Raw genomic sequence first — 22,742 nt, forward strand, 5'->3', positions numbered from 1 at the left:
CTAATAGAATAGGCAGGATGGCTTTCATAACTATTTCAACGATAAGCATAATAATACTTTATTATTGACATTGATAGTAAAAATTGTACTGTGCTGACAGGCTTCCAAAGAATAGCATATAAAGTTTTAATTAGTCTTGATCGCCTACAACTGTAGCATAGATTTGAACCACAGTGTACGCTACTGATAGAAATGTGAATATAGCTGCTATGAAGAGTGCTAGCTTCTTTCGATCAATTGGAATCCATTCAGGAACTGCATTGACTGGTGGTTCTAGGTACTCGATATCCTCATTTAGAAATGGTAGTTCTTTTTCAATCGGGCAGGAAGTCAAGGAATAGTCTTCATTAATGTTTAGTAGACTGTTTTCTGATGTAATTTCTGTTTCTGATGCAGACACTGTAGTGTACTCTTTTGCCTGTAACAATGGTAAGCTAGCACTGAGTGAAAGCAGTGGTTTGGTGTCAGATTGACTAGGCTCGGCATTTTCTTGCTGCAGAGGTTTTACTTCTTTGGGTTTTTCTTTCAGCCTGCAGAATAATCTTAAGCTGTGGAACAAGTAGCTGTTAGCACCAGTAGAATGCTTACCCATCAAGGAATGCATATCGTTTGTGTGATGAGTAATAAAGTATGGCTGGTACAGTGAAGTTGACAAATCCTGATATGACATTCCCTGCCCAACTGCAAATTGTGTTCTAGAAACATTTATAAAGTATAGTTAGAAAGTAAAGCATATAACATGAAATGTCAGTAACAGAGAGTTAATACCAGAGCATCATACTCATAACAGAATGCTGTGACTATCCATGGCAGCACCACACCCAGAAAGAAAGCCATCTTTCGTCCACATACATTACCTGCTTGCAGGTTGTATCGAACCATAATGGATAAGACAGGAATGCCAGGTATAAGGGTTGTGAGATCCCATAGATAAGCAGAATATTGAGTCCACTGAAACAGAATAGTTTGTTTTTGTTTGTTTGTATGGAAGAGTGAAGAGATAGTGCATGCTTCTTACCCAAGGCATTTGTGGTGCAAGAAGGAAGTTCAGAATGTCATCTGATCCTTCAATGGCTGCAATGCAAAGCAGCAATTACTAACTATAGGTTTGTACAATTGTGGCAGCAATTAGATCATACCAGTTCCATTCTGTGCATTGAACAGATGAAATCCCCACGAACCTGTTATGCCAACTGATACTTTCATTATTAAGGCAGCGATTGCTGGATACCAAATTGCTTTGTTGACGTTAACCTGTTCTCATTAAATAGTAAATATGTAGAGGTGTTTATATTAACTAATGTGGTCAAATTGTAGCTTACCCCTTGCTTCTTCTCATTTACCCAAGATGGTATAGTGACAATATATGCATATGCCAGGACTGATAAACCTAAAACTTGGGGCTTTCCACAAGAAAGAAATACAATAAATACAATATTGTTTTCTATTTATATAATAAACGGTTTGTCTGCTGTTTGTGAAACCTAAATGTCATTGTCTGCATGCTTGTGCTTGTTTCTCTGCTTTTTTGTTTATTTGCTAGTTTTCTGTTAGTCTTAACTTAAAGTGCTTGTTTGTTTGTTTGTTTGTTTGACTGTCTGTGTTTGTATCGACTGTGTTACTTGGCCTCTCAAATCAAAAAGTGGTGTTTGGTCAAATCCGCTGGCGGTTTGACCATTCTGATGCCATTTTGTTCCAGGGATGGCATTTAGTATGAACTGAACTATGAATTCACAAGTGAAGACTAGGAGACCAATAAGTGAAAACCACTGGAACCACATGTTGGCATCCTAGTACATAATGGTATATTAGAAATAGACAATTATATTGCACCTCTACTGACCAGATTAATGTAGCCAAGTGGAATGCACATGATCATAGTGATAATAAATCCCAGTGAAATAACTTGATCATCTGAAGTCAAAGAAAATGTGGTTTATGTTCGTTCTATTTGTTATTAATTTTAAATACAGCCATAACTAATAATTATTAGACTAGCAGTAGTTAAATATGTGTATACTGTAGGAACAAAGTAGTTGTTGAGGCTGGCCTACATTGGTTTGAGTTTATCAATTGAACGTTTTCTTATTGTGATGAACAACTGTATGTTGTCAGTGTATCTGTTTGTGTCTTTTTTTAAGTTTAGAAGTGGAAGCACATGCACAATTACTATAGTTATTAAACTCTACATGAATAAATTTAGCTTCTACTTTATGTTTTACCTGGCACTATAACGTAGTTTATGTTAACAGAGATAGATTGGATGATTATTCTTACGTGAGAAAATGTTGCCTTGCACAAAGCACTCTTCTACGTTTGTAACATTTTTTATCATAAAGTCTTCACATCCATTCGCTATTGTAAATGTTTTGTAGTCAAGCGCATAGCCGTGATGGGACATCTTGTAAATGAATATGTCGACTGTCTGCATAGGGGACATTTACATGTAGCAACTTTCTATTGTTGTCTAATATGTGAATTGCTGTTCTTGCCTGTGCGGATACAATCATTGCTGCAATGTTGAGAGCTTGCAATGAGATGTTGTACGCAATTTGGAATATACAGTATGCCGTCTTTCCATAATAATGTCTCACTGTTGTTGCAAATTCGTATCTAGGCTCTGCGTTGAAGTTTCTATTTCCAGGAATGCGCTGCATTGCCTCACACAGCTATCATAGTGCAAACAAAGTGGCACTAATATTAGTTTATGTCAAAAAAAATGAAGGATGCCGTACAGAACCAACCATTGTGCCAGCAAGCGTGGAAAGGAAGAAAAGGAGAACGAGAGTGATAGTAGGGGTGAGCCATCCTGCAGCTTGATTCATCAACGGCAACAACACCATCGCTGGTCCCATCGAGTTATTGAGTTGTAGACAAAATGAGCCCGCAAATGTGATTGTCTTGCCTCCAAATGATTCTTTGGCATTCTACACACAGACACGAATTTGTGCATAGATAGACTATGCATATTGCATGCTTACTAGTTGCTTATGTAAACACGATCGCTGTGCAACTAAAGTGTACCATGCAGCTACGACGCTCTGTACACCAGGTACTCATGTCTACCTTTGTATCAGCAGCTGCAGGTGAGTCTCCTCCCACTGGGCTGGCCTTCGATGAATCGGAGCTCATCCTGATTGTTGATCGGTGCACAAAATTGCAAGTTTTGCTAACTCAGCAAGTTTAGTCTTATCAACATTGTAGGCGTTGAGTAGCAAATTTTGTATAATTAATTGAGTTAACCTGTATTATTAGCCTAATAACGCACGTTAGAGTCAAACTCATCGGTTGCCTTGCAACTGATATAACCCGGATAAGCAGCACTATGGACCGTTTGTAAGACTGTACGAATGGATAGAAATGATGCGATCACATCAAGGTATGACACATCGATGCATTCTTAATTAAACGTAAAGATTGCGACTTGTCCATGCAGGGCCTTCTCATTTCGAGCTCAGCACAGAGGAGAGAAAGAGTACAAGAAAGAAGTAGAACAACTGAAGGCTGCGGTCAGATGACATTACAATACAACCACTACATAATTAGACACCACATGCCCACATTTTCAGCTGACCTGTGATAGTAGAACGTAGGAAGACTTGCTGCTGTAATTTGCTGAAGAGCAATACAGAAACCTTATTCAAACTCCGCAGTAACGAAATAAAGGGTGGCACACAATATGACGTCATGATGTGGTTTTAGTTGCTTTTTGAATTTTTGATATGTAACGTTTGATTTTAAATTTTTATTTACTAAACAGTTTGTTGATTTTACAGCTGCAAGCATACAGTGGATGATTTGTGATGAAATAAATCATTTTTGTAGCTAAGTTGATTGCTACCTATCACACACACACACACACACACACACACACACACACACACACACACACACACACACACACACACACACACACACACACACAAGCAAGCAAGCAAGTCTAATTACAGTTGCTGTTGTAAACAGGCTTTATCCAGAAGAAGAGTGCTATTTGAAGAGCCAGATCAACACTTTGAAACACAGCAAATTAAGAAAGACGTGTCTAGCAAGAGAACAAGAAAACTACAAGCATCACAAGAAATTCGGGTATCCCAACATAATGTTAATTAACTTAACAGTTTCCACAAATTTTAAAGCAAGCGCTACTAATGCATTAAAGTATTGGTATGGTTTATTTGGTAGTTGAGTTTGGATGACAGTTTTGTTTTGCTACTTTTCTAATGTAGTGCAATGTGCATACTGACTGACTTCTAACGAATTACTGCAATTTAATGTATGAAAATACATACCGCAGGCCTGGACAATAGCATTTGGCAAAATGGTCCAAATTGTCTCTTTAATTTTGGTGAAAATAAATTTTGGTAATATACGGGTCTTGTTGACTTGATATGTCACCACATGTACATGGTGTCTTTCTTTCTTTCATGCTGTCAGTGGTTTTCTACAATAAATTTTATGTGTATGTGTACATAAGTTTTGCCTCCCTGTATGCAAGCACGTTATCTGAACCAGGTGTGCTTGTGTTACAGGTAGTAAAACTGATTTCATTATACTTCAAGTAAATCATTCTTATTTGATGCCACATTTACTTGAGGTGAAACCCTTGCATTTTATTCAATGATTGCTTAATAAATGAGGTAATTGATGCTTAGAAATTATACTGCATTTTATCCTGCAGTTTATTTCAGGGAGATCCCTGTTGTTGTTTAAGTGTTACATTCCAATCACAGCTAAACAATTCCTGAACGCAAATTAAACAGCTCGTGTGAAAGTTGGGAGTTGCCTAGGAAAAATCCTGTGCTAGCTGTAGACCTGCCATTTTGAGGAAGGTATTGGACACACATAAAGACAGATACATGCAACCACTAAGTGTGAGCACTGAGGGCGCTTTCCACTAGTGCCTAAACCGGTTTAACAAGTGGTTTAAGCTAAACTGGTTTAAGAATTGACCTGTTTCCACCTGCACTAAACCAGTTATATGTTAAACCTAAACCAATTTCTTAAACCTACTTCGAGGTAGGTTTAGCAAAGTGGTTTAGGTTTAACTGTCACGTGACAGTAGCGCGCTTGTTTAGATGGCTTCTGACAACGCTGTTTTGATGATATTGACTATTTTGTCGGGATAGGATTGCCCTAGAAGATGTAAGGGTCTTTAGCTAGGGGAAAGAAATCAGCAGCTACGGAGAGAGAGGAGACAGTGTCCTTGGTCATCCTCATGCAAATTTCTACTAGCCGATGCTGAATCAGTAACAACCAACTGTTGCCCTGACTCGGTGACAGACCAGCCCAATACTTCAAATTAATGCGTTCTTAGACGGTTTGTTTAGCACATCCTGGATGTGCAAGTTCCTAATGGAAACAGTCGCTTTCTTGAACTGGTTTACTTTTAAACTCATTTAAGCTAAACTAGTTTAAGGTGCAACTAGTGGAAACACGGCCTGAGTGGGAGTCTATGAAACTGACAATGTTGACAAATTTTAATTTTGATGATTCACTCGATATTGTCACAATCACCAAATTGTCAATTTAAAACCATCACCAAAATTTCTCGGTCTATATGGTAAGTTAAGTTAACGTGAAATGAAAAATTACCTAAGATACATCTATGAATTCGTTGTATGTGTTTGTGTATTAGATGCTTATTGTTGTTTGCTGCTTTTCTTGCAAGGCAATGCCAAGACCGAAAGATACTCAGGTGGTTCTTGCAGGATCTTCTGCTCTGAAGCCTATAGCAGAGGATCCACTGACAGCAACTAATCGGCCTGCAGTTTCAAGAAAAGGTAGAAAAGAAACAGAGAGTACTGCTGATGGAAACAGCAGCAAACAGGATAGAAGGGGCTTGGAAAGAGGGAAAGGACTTGCACTTATTAGCTCATTAAACACTGTAGGACCTGTTCCAGTTGCTGAAAGGATGCCACCGATGAATAAAAGATATAAACATGTTGCCAAGGCTGAATGTGACAAGCAATCTAATCATTCATTTGCGAGTACAGATAAGGTGAGTGCATAATCTATTGCAAAAGAAACAAATGAATTATTGTCAGTTGGTAGATGAAACAATCAATTAGTGTTTGCATTGTTGTTGTTTGTGCTTGTAATTTTGCTCATATTATTATTGTTGTTGTTGTTGTTATTGTGTGTGTGGTGTGTGTGTGTGTGTGTGTGTGTGTGTGTGTGTGTGTGTGTGTGTGTGTGTTGATACTTATTCTTGTTGTTTCACTAGCTGGCTTCAAATGAATCTAACCCTCCACCTTCATTGCTGCACATAAAAAAAGTCAGGAGTCTACCACAAATATTTTGTTGTGGTGACATGAAGACTTTAGCTGAAGAGAAATGCAAGCCTGGGGAGGTACACAATCCTGAAGAGGCACACAAGCTAGAAGAAGAAGGCATGATTGATCAGGCACACAAGCCTGAGGAGGCACACAAGCCTGAGGAGGACAGCATGCTTGAGGAGGCACGCAAGCTTGAGGAGTCAGTCAAGCCTGAGAAAGAAGGCAAGCCTGATAAGGCACATAAGCCTGATGAGGCACACAAGCCTGATGAGGCACACAAGCCTGAAGAGGCACACATGCCTGCAGAGACACATAAGCCTGACAAAGAAGGCATGCCTGAGGAGGAAGGCAAGCGTGAAGAGTCATCATACAAGCCTGATGACGATGGCAAGCTGGAGGAGGCACCCAGTTCAGACAGTAATGATACACATATAAGAGCAAGCACAGCATTTTCTGTCGTAAGACCATGCTCTACTCAATCGGAGTATGAAGCTCTTATGGGAAAACTAAAACAGCCAGTGACAACAGCAGACATCATACAAGTGCAGGGCAAGACAAAGATGTTGAGTAAACAAGCCAAGCCTCATTACAAGCAACTTGAAAGTGAGCAAGAAACAAGAGTTTCACAGGTACTGTACAGATGTAATCCTGAATAAAGTAAAGAAATACACTCCAGGGCACTTTAACTTGATGTTAAACTCTCAAACATCAGCATCTAAATTTGCATGGATTATTTGTTTAAGTTCTTCTCAAGTAGACGTTACTGAATTTGAATATTTGGTCTTTGCTAGGAAATGGACAGTGTTGGTTTGTGTGTTTTTATGGCGTATTTTGATTGTCTAGCCTGAAAGTTTCTAACAATCAGTTTCTAAGAATTGCTTGGTTTACAGTGATTTGTTTCTTGATTGAATTGTCAAAATTGCTGCATTTTTGTCAATAGTGACACAAAGTTGTCTCAACAGCTGCTTACAGCATTGAGTCAAATATCTGACTTGTTACAATATAAAAGTATCTTTTTGATGTTTATTGGTCTGTATACACAGAGCATAAACTTTAATTAAAAACGCTGGATGTATAGTTAAAATGACAATTATTGTAGTTGTAGACTTATCTACATGAACCACACTTTATGATTTTGGTACAATGTTTTAAATATAAATGCTTACTTGTATTCTTTGTCTGTCTGTTTGTTTGTCTGCATAGTAGAGTATTGATCTGTGTAGATAGATATTTCACTATTCTTCTTGTTGAGGTGGGAAGAAAGCTAGACTAGTAAAGCAGTATAAGGCTTGTGTTTACGATTTTGAACATTTTACTTGCTTTTAGCGCCCTCCAAGGATTGATCATAGCAGTATGCATGATTTTTGCAACCACTTCACGTCACAACAGCCACCTGGCTTTGAACAATTGACCACAAAATCAGGAACTGAAACACCAAAGGTAAGCTCAAGTAAGAGCACATAAAACACGTTTTATTGTGTTCTTAGTTTGCCATATAGAAACCAATTAACGTAAGAAAGTGATGGAACGATGTTTCTAACAGAGTCAAACAAATAGGATTGTGTTCAAAGAAGGAACAGACAAAACAGAATCATTTTTAAAATTACAGATTGAGGATGCTAATGAAAAGGAACACACACCAATAAAAGAAATGGACTCTTTGGATTTGGCTGCTAGAACTAGCAACCGAATACAATATGTTGAGAAACGGCTGGAAAGTGAATTGCAGTCTGATAAGTCTATATTGAAGGAAACAGATACACTCAGAGTTAAATTAAAGAAAGGAGAAGACAAACCAAAAGGAAAGACTGCTGTTGATAGGAAGGAGTGGGTTGAACATTTAGCTACTCTTGTAGGTCAAATGGTATGGTGTTATCTATTGCATGCTTCTCAGTATGAGTTTATATCAATTTTATATCTAGCTTGGTAGTGAAAGCTTGTTTGTGACGGGGAGTCAAGAGGTGGTTACTGATACATCAAGGTGCTTTGCTTCTATTGATTATTTATTGCTGTGTTTTACTGTTTTGTTTTATGTATTTTTGAAGTCTTCTACATTTATGTTTTCTTGTAGTAATTATAGAAATTTTTTTGCAGACTTTGTTGGCATCCTGCACCTCCCAAGCTAAATTACCATCCTGATGTCATTCAGTCTCATCTTTTTCCTGAATACCAAGGTGCCTCTCTTCCAACTGACACAAAACCATTTGATGGTGGAGTTGATTCTGATGATGATCTTGATGGGGAAATGACGGAAGAGAACATCGATGGGAAACAGTCAGCAGGCCAGCTTGAAATGTTGTCTAGAAAATGTACATCAGCTGTGGATTTTACTGCAATAAGTCGATTACGAGCCGATCCATTTATCTCAATGCCTCTTGATCATGGCCCTATGCTGCCTGCTGCTGTTGGTTCTGAAGAGTCGGTTGTATCTTGTCTAGTTGATGGGGGAAATGAGAGTATTGCTCTCAGTGAACTATCACAAGATATTCAAAGCACTCAATGGGAAGGATTGGCTGAGGTGGTGTCTGAAGTTGGAAGTGATGACGATCTCCTAGATGATAGGCAGTCTTGTGGTGATGGAGAAAACTCACAAGGTGAAGTAAACTTTGTAGAAGATAGCAAGGATCAGAGTGAAGAAATTCAACACGGGCCAAGCTCAACAAGTATGAGGAAATATCATTCTTCTAGTGCACAGACAGAAAGGAGTTCGTTCTCTAGTGGTAAGACGTCTTAGTATGTTGGATTTCTCTCTTTGGCTGCTCAATTGCTCTGTATTTGTCTGCTTGTCATACCTTAGTCAAGGCAGGTAGCTGAAGCCCAACAATACTCTAAGTGTACTGATTGCACTTACAACTCACAAATCTGAATATACAAAAATATGATTCAAGGCAGAAAATCAATTGACAGTAACATGTTGAAAGATGCACTTGGCTACAAGAGCAGCAAGATAAACCTATGCTATCTTTCAAAAGCTGAAGCTTTCAGAGAGATGAAAAACACACAAATATGATCGCAACAAGGATAATCACATTTGTAGAGATGCCATGAAACTAGCAACAACAAAGAGTAATGCAGCTAAATTGGCTTCTGTAAACAACTGATGCAAGCAACAAATTGCTAGCTGCCAATGCTAAACACTACTAGACATACTTGACTACTAGACAGTGATTCCATGTTTGTCAGTGCTCATCTAGATAGATCCCGTTCTTTGTCCGTGCTGATTAGACTGTTTAGTATCCCGTTGAAGACAAATGAAACTGTAACCAAATGTCCCATTCTGAGAAATTAGCAGCTTTCCCGTTTAGAGACATATATCCGGGCAGCAGAAACTTGGAAGTCACATGCAGTTAGTTCTACTTTACTGATGCATATAATAGACTCTCTGTATATGATAATGTGCAAGTCACGTTTGCCATTTCGACAGTCCCGTTGGACATCGTCACTTTGAAGACGTTGCTGCCATTGTGGGGAACAGGTGTATGGAACCTGGCATCTATTCAATGTGCATACATGGGCAAACGAATGTAGGCATATTTTCAAGGACCTGGATATACTAAAAAATATCTTGCCTTTTTGACATCGTAGGCAATAAACAACATGCTCCTTATGTACCATCCAAGGTCTTGAATGAGCATTTAAAATTTGGTGGAGATGCACCGTTCCAGAGATATTTGCACACGAGTGGAGGCGGATTGGATCCCCAATCATGCCGGATCCCCAATCACGTTGGATCCCCAATTGTGTAGTCTTGAAAAGTCCGAAAAACGACGGCAGCTTCATGCACTTTTGAGCTTCGTCATTTGGACGTGCTCGAGCACATTTTGGTGGTGATGTGACAAGCCTTGTTTGGAGATATGCTCTTACATACGAATACACAGACACACAGACAGACAAGCAGACAGACTGACAGCTCTCTTTTATTTACATATATAGATAAGATATGCAGATAGGTCTGCCTTTTGTCTGCTTGCTTATAAGTTAATCTGTTAAACAAATAACATGTATTTTTGTTGCTCTGTTTTAATAGTTTGTTAACCTGATTGATTGGTGGATATAAATATAGTCTTAATTGTGTTTAGCTCCATCTCTTGGCCTGAAGATGGCTGCTCATACATATGAATACACGTTTGAAGATGTTCATGAATGGATGACTGAATCTTCCCAGGTTGATCTTATAGTGCCTGAACAAAAGACAGAAGATCTAGACCAATTACTGGAGTATCCAGTGAAACTACCTCTCAGGTAAATACAATTTTATAAAGAATTTTGTGTTACTCAGGATTGGTCATACTGTGTTTAGTGATTCTGTTTAGAGTTTTGTATATGTAAACATGCATTCATGTGATAAGTAAAGAATCTTTGCTCTAGTCAAAGTTTTATTTTGTTTTTTTATTGAACTGTACATATATGTGTGTTCACACAGTTGTGTATACATGTTTAGTGTATAATGTTGGACTAAAGGATATCTAAACTGTATGCTGTTACTTGTGTGCAATGTACGTTACTTTGTTAGTGCACAACAAAAGTCAATTCTTCGGTCAGGTAGTCAGTAGTGTAAGCAATGTGATGTCAGTATCTGCTCTTATGTAACAACTGCAATGTATTCTGTGCATGTGCTGACTCTGCTGTCACTGTTCTTCTGTTGATGAAAAAATTAGTGTATGCTGTGTAGGATATAGCATCAATAGATAAGCAGTAGTGTGGCAAACGCTGAATACAGTCAATTCTTGTACTGTAGTAAACATTTTTGTCTTTTGTTAATGGCAACAAACTCTATTACAGTACAGTATGTGTATGACTGTGATGATCGACTTATATAGTTTTGCTATAACAAACGTTACCTACTTTTACAAAATATGCCATTGTGTGTGTCTGTCTGTCTGTGTCTGTGTATTTATTACAAAGAAATTGCTATAAAATTTACAAAGAATGTAATCGCGTGTGTTTTCCAATGTTTTAATCATGTGTCCTTATTACAAATATGCTAATGATCAATCTACATTTGTATAGGAGAGCACAATCTCAGCCACTGTTGTCTGAATCGTCTCCCCTGCTAATGTTGCCAACAGATTTTGAGACGAGCATGAAGGAGGTGTACACACCATCTATTGTACTAACATTTTTGTATGTTTTAATCATCACAGAATCACTTGACAGGTTGAAGAACAGAGAAAGCAGATGATTGAAGCCAAACAGCGTAAAGATGTTGCTCAGCAAAGTGGAGTTTGGACAATGGTGAGCATACCTAGGGTGACGTTTTTGGGATTGCTTAATTAATTATTAAAGAGATTACATCAATTTCATTTGCTTTACATTTGTTAGGATTTATGATTTATGATAAAACAGGAGCTAAAGTGAAAGAGCTGTAAGACTGATTGATAATAACAGCAGGCAACTATTTTTTATTGCCAGGACTCGTGTACATAGAATTTGCTGTGTTTTGGCCACATTATGTTAACTAATAAGCTTGTTTAACAACAACAATTAATTATGATTGATAAATCTTGCATTTAGCTTTCTTTGGTGACGTCTTTGTTTTCTAAGAGGTTTCTCAAACGACTAGTTGATCTACTGTAACACTACAGTAGTTTACATTTAATTATTTACTTACTCAGGCCTAGTGTCTGTTTTGTCAGTGATTCGATAATTGCTCTTTGCAGTTTAGATGCTTGTATGCATGTACCATATGGTATGTATGCATATGTCACTTATTTATGTTTGTCAGACTTCAATTGATATGAGTATATCAGATCCAACTGGAACTGGGACCACACCATCGTTGCCTCCCACAAAGTGTAAGGCAAATTTCTGCTTGTTTCGTTTAGCAACACGGGACTGTGCTTGTTCTTCTGTATAGTCAGTTCCTACATCATGCCATCTTTGGTTGCAAGCTCACTAGCAGCTGTAAGGTATAACAAAACACTTGAATAAGCCAGTGATTTCTGATATTTGCATGATGTCTATTACCTAATTTTGCTGACGTTAGTTTGTGAGTTTGCAACGTCTTTTAGAACTTACTGTAGATTCAATCAATTATGTGAAATGGTTGTTTGACCTGACTATGTGAACACAATTTGCTGTGGCCAGTGCTGGACATCTTTCAGTACATGCCAGAAGTTCTCCTTAGAACATAGTAACTAAGAAAATTAAAGATTAAAGTTTCTTTACCTTTTATCTTGTGTTTTGACTTACCTTGAACACACGATGTATGTAATTTTTCTGCTTTGTTTGTACAGATGTGCATATATGCTGTGGTTGCTAATTGCTTTGATATTTGTATTACTTAAGAATTCGTAAGAAAATTCGAGGTGGCCGCACATCACGAGTTTCTAAGGCAGCAAGGCAAAGGAAGACATACTGTGTTTCAATGCTGAAACAACCATCAACTAACCTTGAAAGGTTTACCAATTTCGTGTCTATTCTCTGATACTTGTAATGTCAACTTTGTGTGCTTCAGGAGAATGTCTTGTCCAAGTTTTGAATATCTGATTGACAGGAAAGACTTTCCCCTAAAACAGAAACATGTTGTAAGACCCGAGAATCTCAAACAAACAACAAGTGTAGTTTTAGATGCAAATTGCTTTGACACATGGTGTGCTCAAGCTTCAAGGTGCTCTTTTTTAATTGAAAGAGTCTGTTTTTATACTATGAATGATACTCTATGTTGACAAGCAGGTTTGGCACAAGTTCATTTTTGTGGGCACAGCTGAAATGGGACGAGTGGTTTTCTGAGATGTATAATAAGGGTCATGGAAATATTCAAGCCAAGTATACGTAGGATGTCATAATTGCCTGTACTGTTGCTGTGTAAAGGTATACATTGTGTAGACCCTCAGTTGCTGATGGATCAGCTGAGTTTGAAGAGTTGATAAATCTTGATATTCCAGTAGATGACACAAACAGAGAAATGATGCAGGTAATGAAAACAGGAGTTTCTATATCTTATGCCAATTGTTGTTAATCTGTTTGTCTTTATCTGTTTATCATTCTGTTTAGTAGTTTGTTTTTAATTTTGTAAAGATTGTTTATTAGAAGGTACTTTAAGATACAATTCCATAGCTAAAAGGATGAATTTTAAGCATTATAAAATAATTTTTAGTTACTTTTAAGAAGACTTTTTGATTGCTAGTTATCTTGTTGGGCCTGTGATTTTAATTAACTATCTGTTTGTTGTTGGTCTAGTTTTCAGTTGGCACTGATGTAGGCTTGACATTGAAATTTGTAATTTGCGGGCAACTTGTTTGGCATAAAAATCACTATATAGCTAAACGTCTTTATTGCATTCTTCTGGTGGATTACTTACATTCTTACCTTATGAAAGACTTTAGAGTGGTTTTTGTGTAGCAAGAATAGTGCTTTACTTATAGAAAAACTGTATAAGTGTGTAGCTTGGTTATTAGACGTGTATGCTTTCAGGCAATGTCAGAAGAGACAGTGAGACTTTCTAACTTGATTGATGTGTCATCTGAGTCAACAGCTTGCTATTTGTGCAGACGAGGTGCTCTGTACAGAAAGGCAAGCATTGCAACCTCTTGTTTATATTTTTTTCAATTTCTAATTCAGCTGGCTGTTTGTAGATGGGAAGACTGAAAGATGCAATGGAAGATCTAAACAGGTTTATGCTTTATGGATTTGTGCAGTGCATTGATCTATTATTACATCCTTTAAACATGCAGAGCCATTGAACTTGAACGTCATCAATTGGATGCATACTGGAACAGGCATTTGCTGTATATTCTACAGAACAATGACAAGGTACTGTATGCTAGCTGCACTCGTTTGTTTTGCAACGTGTGATGCAGCTCTACAGCAACTTAATTGTATTATACAGGCTGCCATGAGTGATTTAGCTTTCATCACTAAGAAGAACAAACGGCATGCAGGAGCATATCATGCCATGTATAGAAATAGTTTCTTTCTTTGGCTTACAGCTGATGAGGGTGTGGTTGATGCAGTGCTCGACTGTTAGAGAAAGAAGGAGACCTCACAATGGCAATAATGAACTACTCACTGGTAAACTGAATGTAGTTGAAATTGTGGTTGTGGTAATTTATTTATGTAAACGGAGAAACAAATGGAACAGACAGACAAACAGAAAATTTGGATTGTTTGGTTCTTATTGCATTGTTGAAAGTGTGTTAATTAACAGATAGACATATTTTCAAACAATTTGTTACCCGATTGAATTTTCAAACAGACAATTTAAGATTTAGCTGCTGTGCTCAGAGGCAAATTATTAGTACTTTAATTTATACCACATCGCCATTTTCATTTTGTAGGCCATCAATATAAAGCCTAATAATGGCGAAGCTTACTATCGTCGAGCTCAGCTGTATGAAAAGGTATTTCTTGTTTGGGTTTGTTTGTAATTATTGTTCTGTCAATGAGTTGCTGTGACTGTTAGAGAAATGACATGCAGCTGGCATTAGCAGACTACACTAAGGCCAGTGAACTAATGGCAGGTAGAACGGATGCCAAATTCAAACGTGCCAAATTTAACTTTGATTCAGGGTATGCACACTGGTGGTTAACATTTTGCTTATAAAATGTTTAAATAATTGTTTTGTGTTTTAGTAAATTTGTAATGGCGATTTCTGATTTTTCCGCTTTGCTTCAGGAAGATCCACTGAACGCAGCAGCAAGAACGTACAGAGGCAGAGCATATGCTAAGCAGGTACGTACCACAGGAATACATGCAGCTAGTAAGTACCAAATTAGACATTGCTTTAACTTTTGTAGTTAAAGCATTATTGTTGTAAAGAAATTGTGTTGTCATTTTATTGTAAATGAGGAACTTTTAGTAGCACTAGTTTTTACATTGCAAAAAGTATGCTGTTCATAACTATTGCTACAATTGTTGGTGACACCAACAGGCATTACCAGATTGCCTATAAAGTTGTCTGGCATTACAGTGTTGTGTGACTTTGAATTTGGCATGAACTTGTTGGTGTGGCTGAAGCACACAATCTGTAATGCTTTTCATCGCTGATTCAGATAAACAGAAGGATGAATTGTCTAGAGACTTCAAGGAATGAAACAGCAGTTGATTTAGAGCTCAGTTGCAACGCCAGTGGAAAGTATACATTACGTGTAGTGTACATTACTGAAATGATTGGCTGCCTAATATTTGTTTATTGATCATAATTTATTTATTTGTGTTTTGCCCATGGTGATATACTGTGAGTATATTTGTTTGTGTGCTTGTTATGTAAATATTTGTGTTATGTAAATATTAATTTATAATTTACAATATGGCAATTACACCACAACAGGTATTGATATACAGAATGAAAGCTACTGGTAATTTGCAGACATAACAATGGCTCTGCTGTGTTTGCAGAATAAACAGGTAATGTTACTTACATTGAAGACAACGACAGACAAGACATGCACATTGTATATATACATATCTAGAATGAGTAATTAGTGATGATCAAAAAGAAACATTTCGTCATTGTTTGCAGCTTACACATCAATCGTGTTTAGGGAGACTTTCAGATGGCCGTTCAAGATTATTCTGCTGCCATTCATCTGGATCCTAGCAATGCTACAGTTTTCTATTACAGAGGCTGTCTGCTTAGAAAGTAGGCCATATTACACACATAACTTGTTGTGGTTTTGTGACTAACACTAGCTGTATATTAAGATTGCACCCACAAAAGGCTCTGGAAGACTTGAGTGTCTCATTATTAATTGACAATTCAGTCAAAAATACTATGGCCTTCCTGCACAGAGGTATCCTTTATACTGACCTGAAGAAGTGAGTCATAACATCACAGGGATTGTTTGATGTTCATGCTAACTGTTCTTGCAGATTTGATGAAGCTATTCCTGATTTCCAGGCTTGTATTGAGCTGGATAAGAACATCCCTTGTGTTTACACTAATCTCGGCCTTATTTACATGCAGCACCTAGGTGCACACACAAGGTCATTGGTGTTGTTTCTTAATCCAAATTTGATCGCATGCTGTCGAGCAGTTGCATGTCATTCCCATCTTTTGTGTACGTTACAGAGCTGCTGCATGTTTTAATGAAGCTGTAGTTATTGACCCTACATATGTGAGAGGTTATGTATGTCAAGGTGATGCACATGCCAAGATGGGAAAGGTGGAGTAACTTATTTGCAATAATGTTTTTATATAAATACGACAGGTATTCTATTTATAGCTTGATGAGGCTATACGAGATTACAGTAGAGCTATTCACATCAGACCTGACATCCCTGAATATCATCTGTACAGAGTATAATCCACATAATTTTTATTGTCTTTACAATGAATAACGAATTGTAATCACAGGGCAGGTTGCTTTTGGAAAAAGGCGATCTTGAACTAGCATCATCCCATGTCAGGTATAGATCGACTCACATGTTAATGTACTGTCCGTGCAGTGGCATAGAAACAAACTTTGACATACATGTATAGATAGTTGATGAGGGTAAGACCTTTCATTAGTCAGTTAGACTTTCTGATGTGAGGAGGACCTTTCATTTACTTTTGCTACAATACTTTGCTACTTGTTTGGTATTGATAATACATTGATACGTATTTAATCGACTATAAATGTTGGGCTGCATTGTGCCACTAGGAAAGTCATCTTTATTATGCATTAGGCCATGGCCTGATGTCTAGAGGTGAGGGCAAATTTGATACTCAATAGTTCTGTCATTTATTTCTGTCTTTAAAGAGATATTTTGGATGACAAAGGTAGGACTACAAAAGCTTAACTATAATGTCTGTTAGCTCAGCTAGTCTAGTCTTTGTGCATGGTTGTGCAATGTGTGCACAAGTAAACGAAAGACGTTCACTCACACACAACAATGGATAGACTACTGTATCGGTACTCCTTACTAGTTCATTTTGAAAACACATAAGTCATCAGACGATAACATATGGCAGAGCACTGAAAGTTGTTAAGACTACTGGACATCGAGTGTAAAGTGATAATGTATAAAATCAATCATGTACTGAACTTACATCAGCACAACTGCATATACAATTTTTGTATATTTGTCATTCTTATTTAAATAATAAATAATAGATGCAAATAACTAGAAATGTTAATATATTTGAAATTATCAATACTTTTGTGTAAGTTAGTCTTTTTCTGCTTTCAAGGCATGCAGTTGAACTCAATAAGGCAAGTCTTGGATCATCAGTGACTCAACAGGCAGTTGTACAGTCATTCTTACACAACCACAATGAGGTACACATGCAGATTATACTTGAAATTAATCAAGTTCTTTTGCTTTGCAAAGTCACGTGTCAACCACTTTTAGGCCATCAACGTTATTGATTCTTCTCCTCAAGCCAGTACAAGTCCTTCATTGCTTATTCTCAGAGGAAAGACTTGTTTGAAGGCTAAGAAATATCTTCAAGCAATTGACAGTTTTACTCAGGCTCTCAGTCTAGTGGTTTGTAATGCATAATTACCTTTGCTCAGTCAGATTTTCTTATTTATTGTTTTGCATGTAGTCGACTCCTGCTCATGTGAAACAACTCAACTGTAGTCGAGCTGAAGTTCACTTTCTCATTGGTCAATGCTATGCTGCATTAGAACTCCACAGTCAGGCTCTTGTTTCATACAATGCAGCTATCAAAAGAGACCCAGCAAATGCTCAAGTGCACATGCACATCAGAGTAGTAGAGCCTATTGTGCAGCTGCTGTGTTGCATTGTAGGCTTATTATCGACGTGGACTTGTCAGGTTTAAGCTGAAACAACCAAGAGCAGTGACTGATTTCAATCGAGCTCTAGCTGTTGATTCAAGTCTCTTTCAAGTTGCTTTACATTCGGTTGTTGGGAAAGAGCTATTTTACTGATTTGTGGTTGTGAAGGCATATTTGAGTCGGGCTGCTTATTATGCAGCGAAGAGACGATACACTAAAGCAATACTGAATTGCAATGAAGCTGCACGTCTTCAACCTGACAGTGTCCGAACTTATCTGTACAGGTAATGGTTGTGAAATGGCAACAGACAAACAGACAGACAGATGGACAGACAGACAGACAGACAGACAGACAGACGGACAGACAGATGGCTTGGGTAGTATTTAGTTGCTTTGCTTAGATGGTGTATAATAGTTCAATGTTTGAAAATATATGTATTGACAGACAGACAGACAGACAGACATACAGACTTATGCAGATGGGTTGGTAAAGAAACAGAAAAATAAGCAGGTATCTGTATGATCTATCTCTATTTGTTAACGTCTGCTTGTCACACAAGCTCCAATAGTAAGATTTGACAGTTTATGTGAAATGTATAGGGGAGTATTGAAATGTCTCATTGGTGTGTATGAGCACGCTATTGTTGACCTTAGTCGTGCAATCAGTATTGACATCCAATGCACACTGGCTTACTACAATAGAGCATGTTGCTTTCACCGGATGAAGAAAACTGAGAAGGTAATGTTGTGTATCTAATGCATAGCTTGAGAAGACAGCGAATTACATGGAAAGACGTTGCATTCTGATGGATTATTGTCTTGTTGCCAATAGGCACTGATGGACTATGGCACTGTCTTACTGATGGAGAATGAACAAAATCTGAAAGTAAGATTTTTATTTCTGGTGCAAAGTACTAACAAATTGTACACTTTACATACTAAAATAAGTATTTTACCCGTCTAGTGTAACATTATTGTGTCTCATGTTGGTATGTACATCACTTTTCTCTTGTTTTGTGCATTAAGATTCTGACTGTCAGAAGGCATACGTGTACCGTATTTCTCCTGTATAACTCCCACACTCCCAATCAATTCCCCACGCGTACTATATTCTCTTGAATTCCCCATTCCAATACTTGTAGAGCATAGGAATACTGGGTTGGAAAGTTGTTTAAGTGTGTACTATAGTACAATAGAGGTGTGTGTGTGTGTGTGTGTGTGTGTGTGTGTGTGTGTGCGTGCGTGTGTGTGTGTGTGTGTGTGTGCGTGTGTGTGTGTGTGTGTGTGTGTGTGTGTGTGTGTGTGTACTTGTACCAATCCTTAATTTGCTTTTCCAGGTTTTCCTGAACCGTGGATTACTTTACTTTGAAGTAAACGACATTCCAAATGCTCTGTTGGATTTCCTAGAAGCATCAAAAGTCAGATCTTTGTACTTCTCTTAATTATTGAAGTTCCCACTTTCAGTCAATTTTGCTGCACAGCTCATCCCTCAAAATGCCAATCTTCACCACACAATCGGACTCTGTTATCACAAGTAGACATGCCTGTATTTCTTATAGAATCATGTAATCACTGTGCTCTGTTTTAACAGACTTGGACTCTTGTCTGATGCGGTTGCCAAATTCACAAAAGTACTGGAATTGAATCCACACCACGTTGAAGCACATCTTTGCCGAGGCAATGTATACATGGATCTACTAACACCATATGGCTACAAAAAGGCGAGGTATTAGGATTACACGGGTTATCATTGAAATCCAGTGTGATGTACGAGTTGTTGGCAATTTAGGAACGATTATATGATGGCTATCTATTTTGATCCATTCTGTCTGGCTGCTCGTATAAACTTTGCAATTGTTTTACAGGTTGGTGGTAGTTCTTCATATTCATATACTAGGAGTTACTTGCATTTCTGTGTGTGTGTGTGTGTGTGTGTGTGTGTGTGTGTGTGTGTGTGTGTGTGTGTGTGTGCATGTGTATGTGTGCATCTGTATGTGTGTGTGTGTGTGTGTGTGTGTGTGTGTGTGTGTGTGTGTGTGTGTGTGTGTGTGTCCGTGTCTATTGTGTGTCAGCAAATAAACCTATACAATTAAGTCTTTGGAATCTAAATTTTACACTATGGTTACAGTTTGAGTAAGATGTTGAAGTGTTGTGTTTAGAGTTGTACATAGTTGCATTTTGCTATTTGATGATAAAAATTTATTCTCTATTTACAGTCTATGGGTTATTACCATCGAGCATGGATACACTTCACTGTCATCTGTGAAATAGACGAATGTAATCAATATCTGTCAATCAGTACACGTCACTGTTGCTGTAAACACGTTATGACTGACTAGCTTACATATCAGCATTTGAGGGACGAGCAATTATTTGTCTTCAGATGGGAAATACGTACGGTGCTTTTGTGGATCTAAATAGAGCCATTCGCGTAAGACACTGAAATACACAGTAAGTATCAGTGTAGCTTGAGTCAGGATGGTTTGTCACAATAGCTGAGACCATCTGCAGAGCTGCTAATAAACAGAGGAGTCACCAATCAGGTTTGAGGCCGTGTCTGGGTGTGCCTGCATGCATACATAACTGTGTTCGTCCTAGTTCATGAATGATCCTGTCAATGCAATGGGAGACTTTAAAGCTGCAATTCAGATGAATCCTGGTTATGCGCTAGCGCATTTCAATGCAGCCAACTTGCTTTTCTCACAGCGTCAGTTTCATAGGGTGAGTAACAGACTTGCAAACACAAGCACTTGCATGTTAAGAGAGAGGAGGAAAGATGGATGAGATGGGATGATGGGGGAACAGAGTGGGACAAATTGTTCATCTAGTTGATTGATCTAGTCTGAAGTTCATCGGTTAATCTGTTGCTTTTCCTGTTCTACCGTTAGGCATTGCAATATTACGATAGTGCACAGAAGTTGGATAAATCAGATGAGTCAGTACTTCTTAATCGAGGGATTACAAAGGCAAGTCAGATTTCTTGCCCGTGCATGTGTACAACACACACACACACACACACACACACACACACACACACACACACACACACACACACACACACACACACACACACACACACACACACACACACACACACACACACACACACACACACACACATCTGGAACCTGGAATTCTGCCAATACCACTACGGGCTTCGGCATCGCAGAAGAAGTTTCTGCCAGGAAGTGCGGTCATTTACTTGTGACAGGTTAATATTCAGTGATACCAGGTCTCATTGTATGGTATCAACCCATCTGTTTTTTGGACCATGCTGAGGACGTTTCATATTATGTAACTTGCTTCTCAGCAACAACTTTTGTGGACGAGAGACGTTCATTCCGTTCTAAGTGACCATGACCAAGCCACTATAATCTTTGATGTTGAATTTGACATTCAATTGGTTCTTCCTTGGCAGATTTCAAGTTGATGGTATTTCTTGTATTGTTTAGTCTTGTTACGCCGGGAATGCGCTCTGTTCTGCGACTAGTAGCATATACAGTTCAGATCACACACACACACACACACACACACACACACACACACACACACACACACACACACACACACACACACACACACACACACACACACACACACACACACCAGGATTGAGGTAGATAGTAAATGGTACTGCTATTTGTTACACATGTAGGTATTGCTTGGTGACTTATCAGGAGCCATGACTGACTTCAATGCAGCTGGTATGTATGGTGTGTGTGTGTGTGTGTGTGTGTGTGTGTGTGTGTGTGTGTGTGTGTGTGTGTGTGTGTGTGTGTGTGTGTCTGCGTGCGTGCATGCATGAGTACCAAATTCAATAACTAACAGTTTGCCTGGTTGAGTAGTCGAATTGAGTCCATACTGGGCACACGTCTACTACAACAGGGGTAACCTGCACAAGTCACTAGGCCAATTTGCAAAAGCTGAAGAAGACTACACTAGAGGTAGCTCAATTCCAAATGCTCTCAATTATATGCATCAACTACACACTCTTCTACTACTAGCACTCAACCTACAACCACAAGACACTGCAATCCACAACAAACGAGCCTACGTTATTGGACGTCAAGGACGACAAAAGGAGGCTGCGAAACTGTATTTGGAAGCTGCGGAAATGGAAGCAACATGAGACATCACTCTTGAGCTGGCTATACAAAATTTTAGGACAAAATAGAGTTCCTCTCTGTGAGAAGAAATTCCGTAACAATTGAAATTGGATATTACAACTTGACGTAGATGAACACAATTAATTAAATAATTATTTAAAACTAAGGGCATTCACACACAAGCAATTTGCTGCATGAAACAGAAGCATGCAGAACACACAGATGGCAGATTACATGTGATAACAAAGCAAATCCAACAATAATGTAAGCTCTTAGTGACAAATGTATGTGGTTCTAAAAATTAAAAAAAACATTTTGAGAAAATGATGGGTATGTAGGGATGAGTATGTACTTAATCATGCTCATCTCCTACATCACAATCCAGTACTGTGAGTGTCACACACGACTGCTGTGTTTTAATTAATTTAGGTAAAAACATTGTGATGTAGGAGATGAGCATGATTAAGTACATACTCATCCCTACATACCCATCATTTTCTCAAAATGTTTTTTATTTTTAAAAAAATCTGAATAGTATGTCTTTGGATACATTTGTATGGGCGGCCATTTAAAATCGTCGCATCTAAGAGTGTGGTATCGGAACAACATTGATTGCATCAATAAACAACTCTGGTGCATCAATAAATATGTTTATTTTAGTTGTTTAAACAACTCCCATCTTTACACTCGATTA

General features: G+C 38.1%; 2 protein-coding genes across 4 annotated transcripts; one reads left to right on the forward strand and one right to left on the reverse strand.

Annotated features, from left to right (window-relative positions):
- Positions 1 to 20: 20 nt before the first annotated feature.
- On the reverse strand, positions 21 to 3,206 carry LOC134183270 (uncharacterized). The gene is made up of 12 exons (XM_062650766.1): positions 3,067 to 3,206; positions 2,745 to 2,927; positions 2,493 to 2,669; positions 2,278 to 2,425; positions 1,844 to 1,914; positions 1,623 to 1,790; positions 1,323 to 1,403; positions 1,140 to 1,254; positions 1,019 to 1,074; positions 769 to 951; positions 589 to 695; positions 21 to 530 (listed from the first exon to the last, which is right to left on the reverse strand). Exons 1-12 carry the CDS (start codon positions 3,130 to 3,132, stop codon positions 131 to 133), a joined length of 1,755 nt encoding a protein of 584 aa, XP_062506750.1. The 5' UTR covers positions 3,133 to 3,206; the 3' UTR covers positions 21 to 130.
- Positions 3,207 to 3,301: 95 nt separating this feature from the next.
- Positions 3,302 to 22,331, forward strand: LOC134185359 (uncharacterized). 3 transcript variants are annotated; one of them, XM_062653142.1, is made up of 51 exons: positions 3,302 to 3,379; positions 3,437 to 3,509; positions 3,967 to 4,086; positions 5,669 to 5,998; positions 6,224 to 6,904; positions 7,602 to 7,715; positions 7,819 to 8,139; positions 8,198 to 8,256; positions 8,370 to 8,995; positions 10,355 to 10,517; positions 11,286 to 11,367; positions 11,433 to 11,510; positions 12,001 to 12,070; positions 12,133 to 12,184; positions 12,564 to 12,674; positions 12,733 to 12,885; positions 12,951 to 13,049; positions 13,104 to 13,191; positions 13,692 to 13,790; positions 13,853 to 13,890; positions 13,952 to 14,030; positions 14,107 to 14,174; positions 14,231 to 14,288; positions 14,555 to 14,617; positions 14,680 to 14,786; positions 14,850 to 14,949; positions 15,762 to 15,859; positions 15,922 to 16,035; positions 16,090 to 16,203; positions 16,289 to 16,382; positions 16,443 to 16,517; positions 16,574 to 16,626; positions 17,393 to 17,480; positions 17,554 to 17,688; positions 17,750 to 17,896; positions 17,955 to 18,053; positions 18,111 to 18,226; positions 18,525 to 18,681; positions 18,775 to 18,828; positions 19,280 to 19,360; positions 19,424 to 19,476; positions 19,534 to 19,668; positions 19,732 to 19,807; positions 20,159 to 20,219; positions 20,282 to 20,373; positions 20,438 to 20,485; positions 20,541 to 20,663; positions 20,831 to 20,908; positions 21,598 to 21,646; positions 21,788 to 21,886; positions 21,947 to 22,331. In XM_062653142.1, the coding sequence occupies exons 1-51, from the start codon at positions 3,351 to 3,353 to the stop codon at positions 22,069 to 22,071; spliced, it is 6,225 nt and encodes a 2,074-aa protein (XP_062509126.1). In that variant the 5' UTR covers positions 3,302 to 3,350; the 3' UTR covers positions 22,072 to 22,331. The 3 variants fall into 3 exon arrangements, with proteins under 3 accessions (XP_062509126.1, XP_062509138.1, XP_062509130.1); XM_062653154.1 differs by having other exon boundaries at positions 18,543 to 18,681; XM_062653146.1 differs by having other exon boundaries at positions 12,951 to 13,043.
- Positions 22,332 to 22,742: the final 411 nt, after the last annotated feature.

Source organism: Corticium candelabrum, chromosome 1, assembly GCF_963422355.1.
Source record: "Corticium candelabrum chromosome 1, ooCorCand1.1, whole genome shotgun sequence".
NCBI lineage: Eukaryota > Metazoa > Porifera > Homoscleromorpha > Homosclerophorida > Plakinidae > Corticium > Corticium candelabrum.

Bases quoted from the DNA above. Each gene is read 5' to 3' on its own strand.
- LOC134183270 (XM_062650766.1), bottom strand. From the start codon at position 3,132: ATGAGCTCCGATTCATCGAAGGCCAGCCCAGTGGGAGGAGACTCACCT. The intron at 1,791-1,843 runs GTCAGTAGAGGT...ATTATGTACTAG, and splicing joins CACTTGGCTACATTAATCTG to GATGCCAACATGTGGTTCCA. The intron at 1,075-1,139 runs GTATGATCTAAT...TTTGCATTGCAG, and splicing joins CAATGCACAGAATGGAACTG to CCATTGAAGGATCAGATGAC.
- LOC134185359 (XM_062653142.1), top strand. From the start codon at position 3,351: ATGGATAGAAATGATGCGATCACATCAAG. The intron at 16,036-16,089 runs GTGAGTCATAAC...CTGTTCTTGCAG, and splicing joins CTTTATACTGACCTGAAGAA to ATTTGATGAAGCTATTCCTG. The intron at 19,808-20,158 runs GTTGGTGGTAGT...CTCTATTTACAG, and splicing joins ACTTTGCAATTGTTTTACAG to TCTATGGGTTATTACCATCG.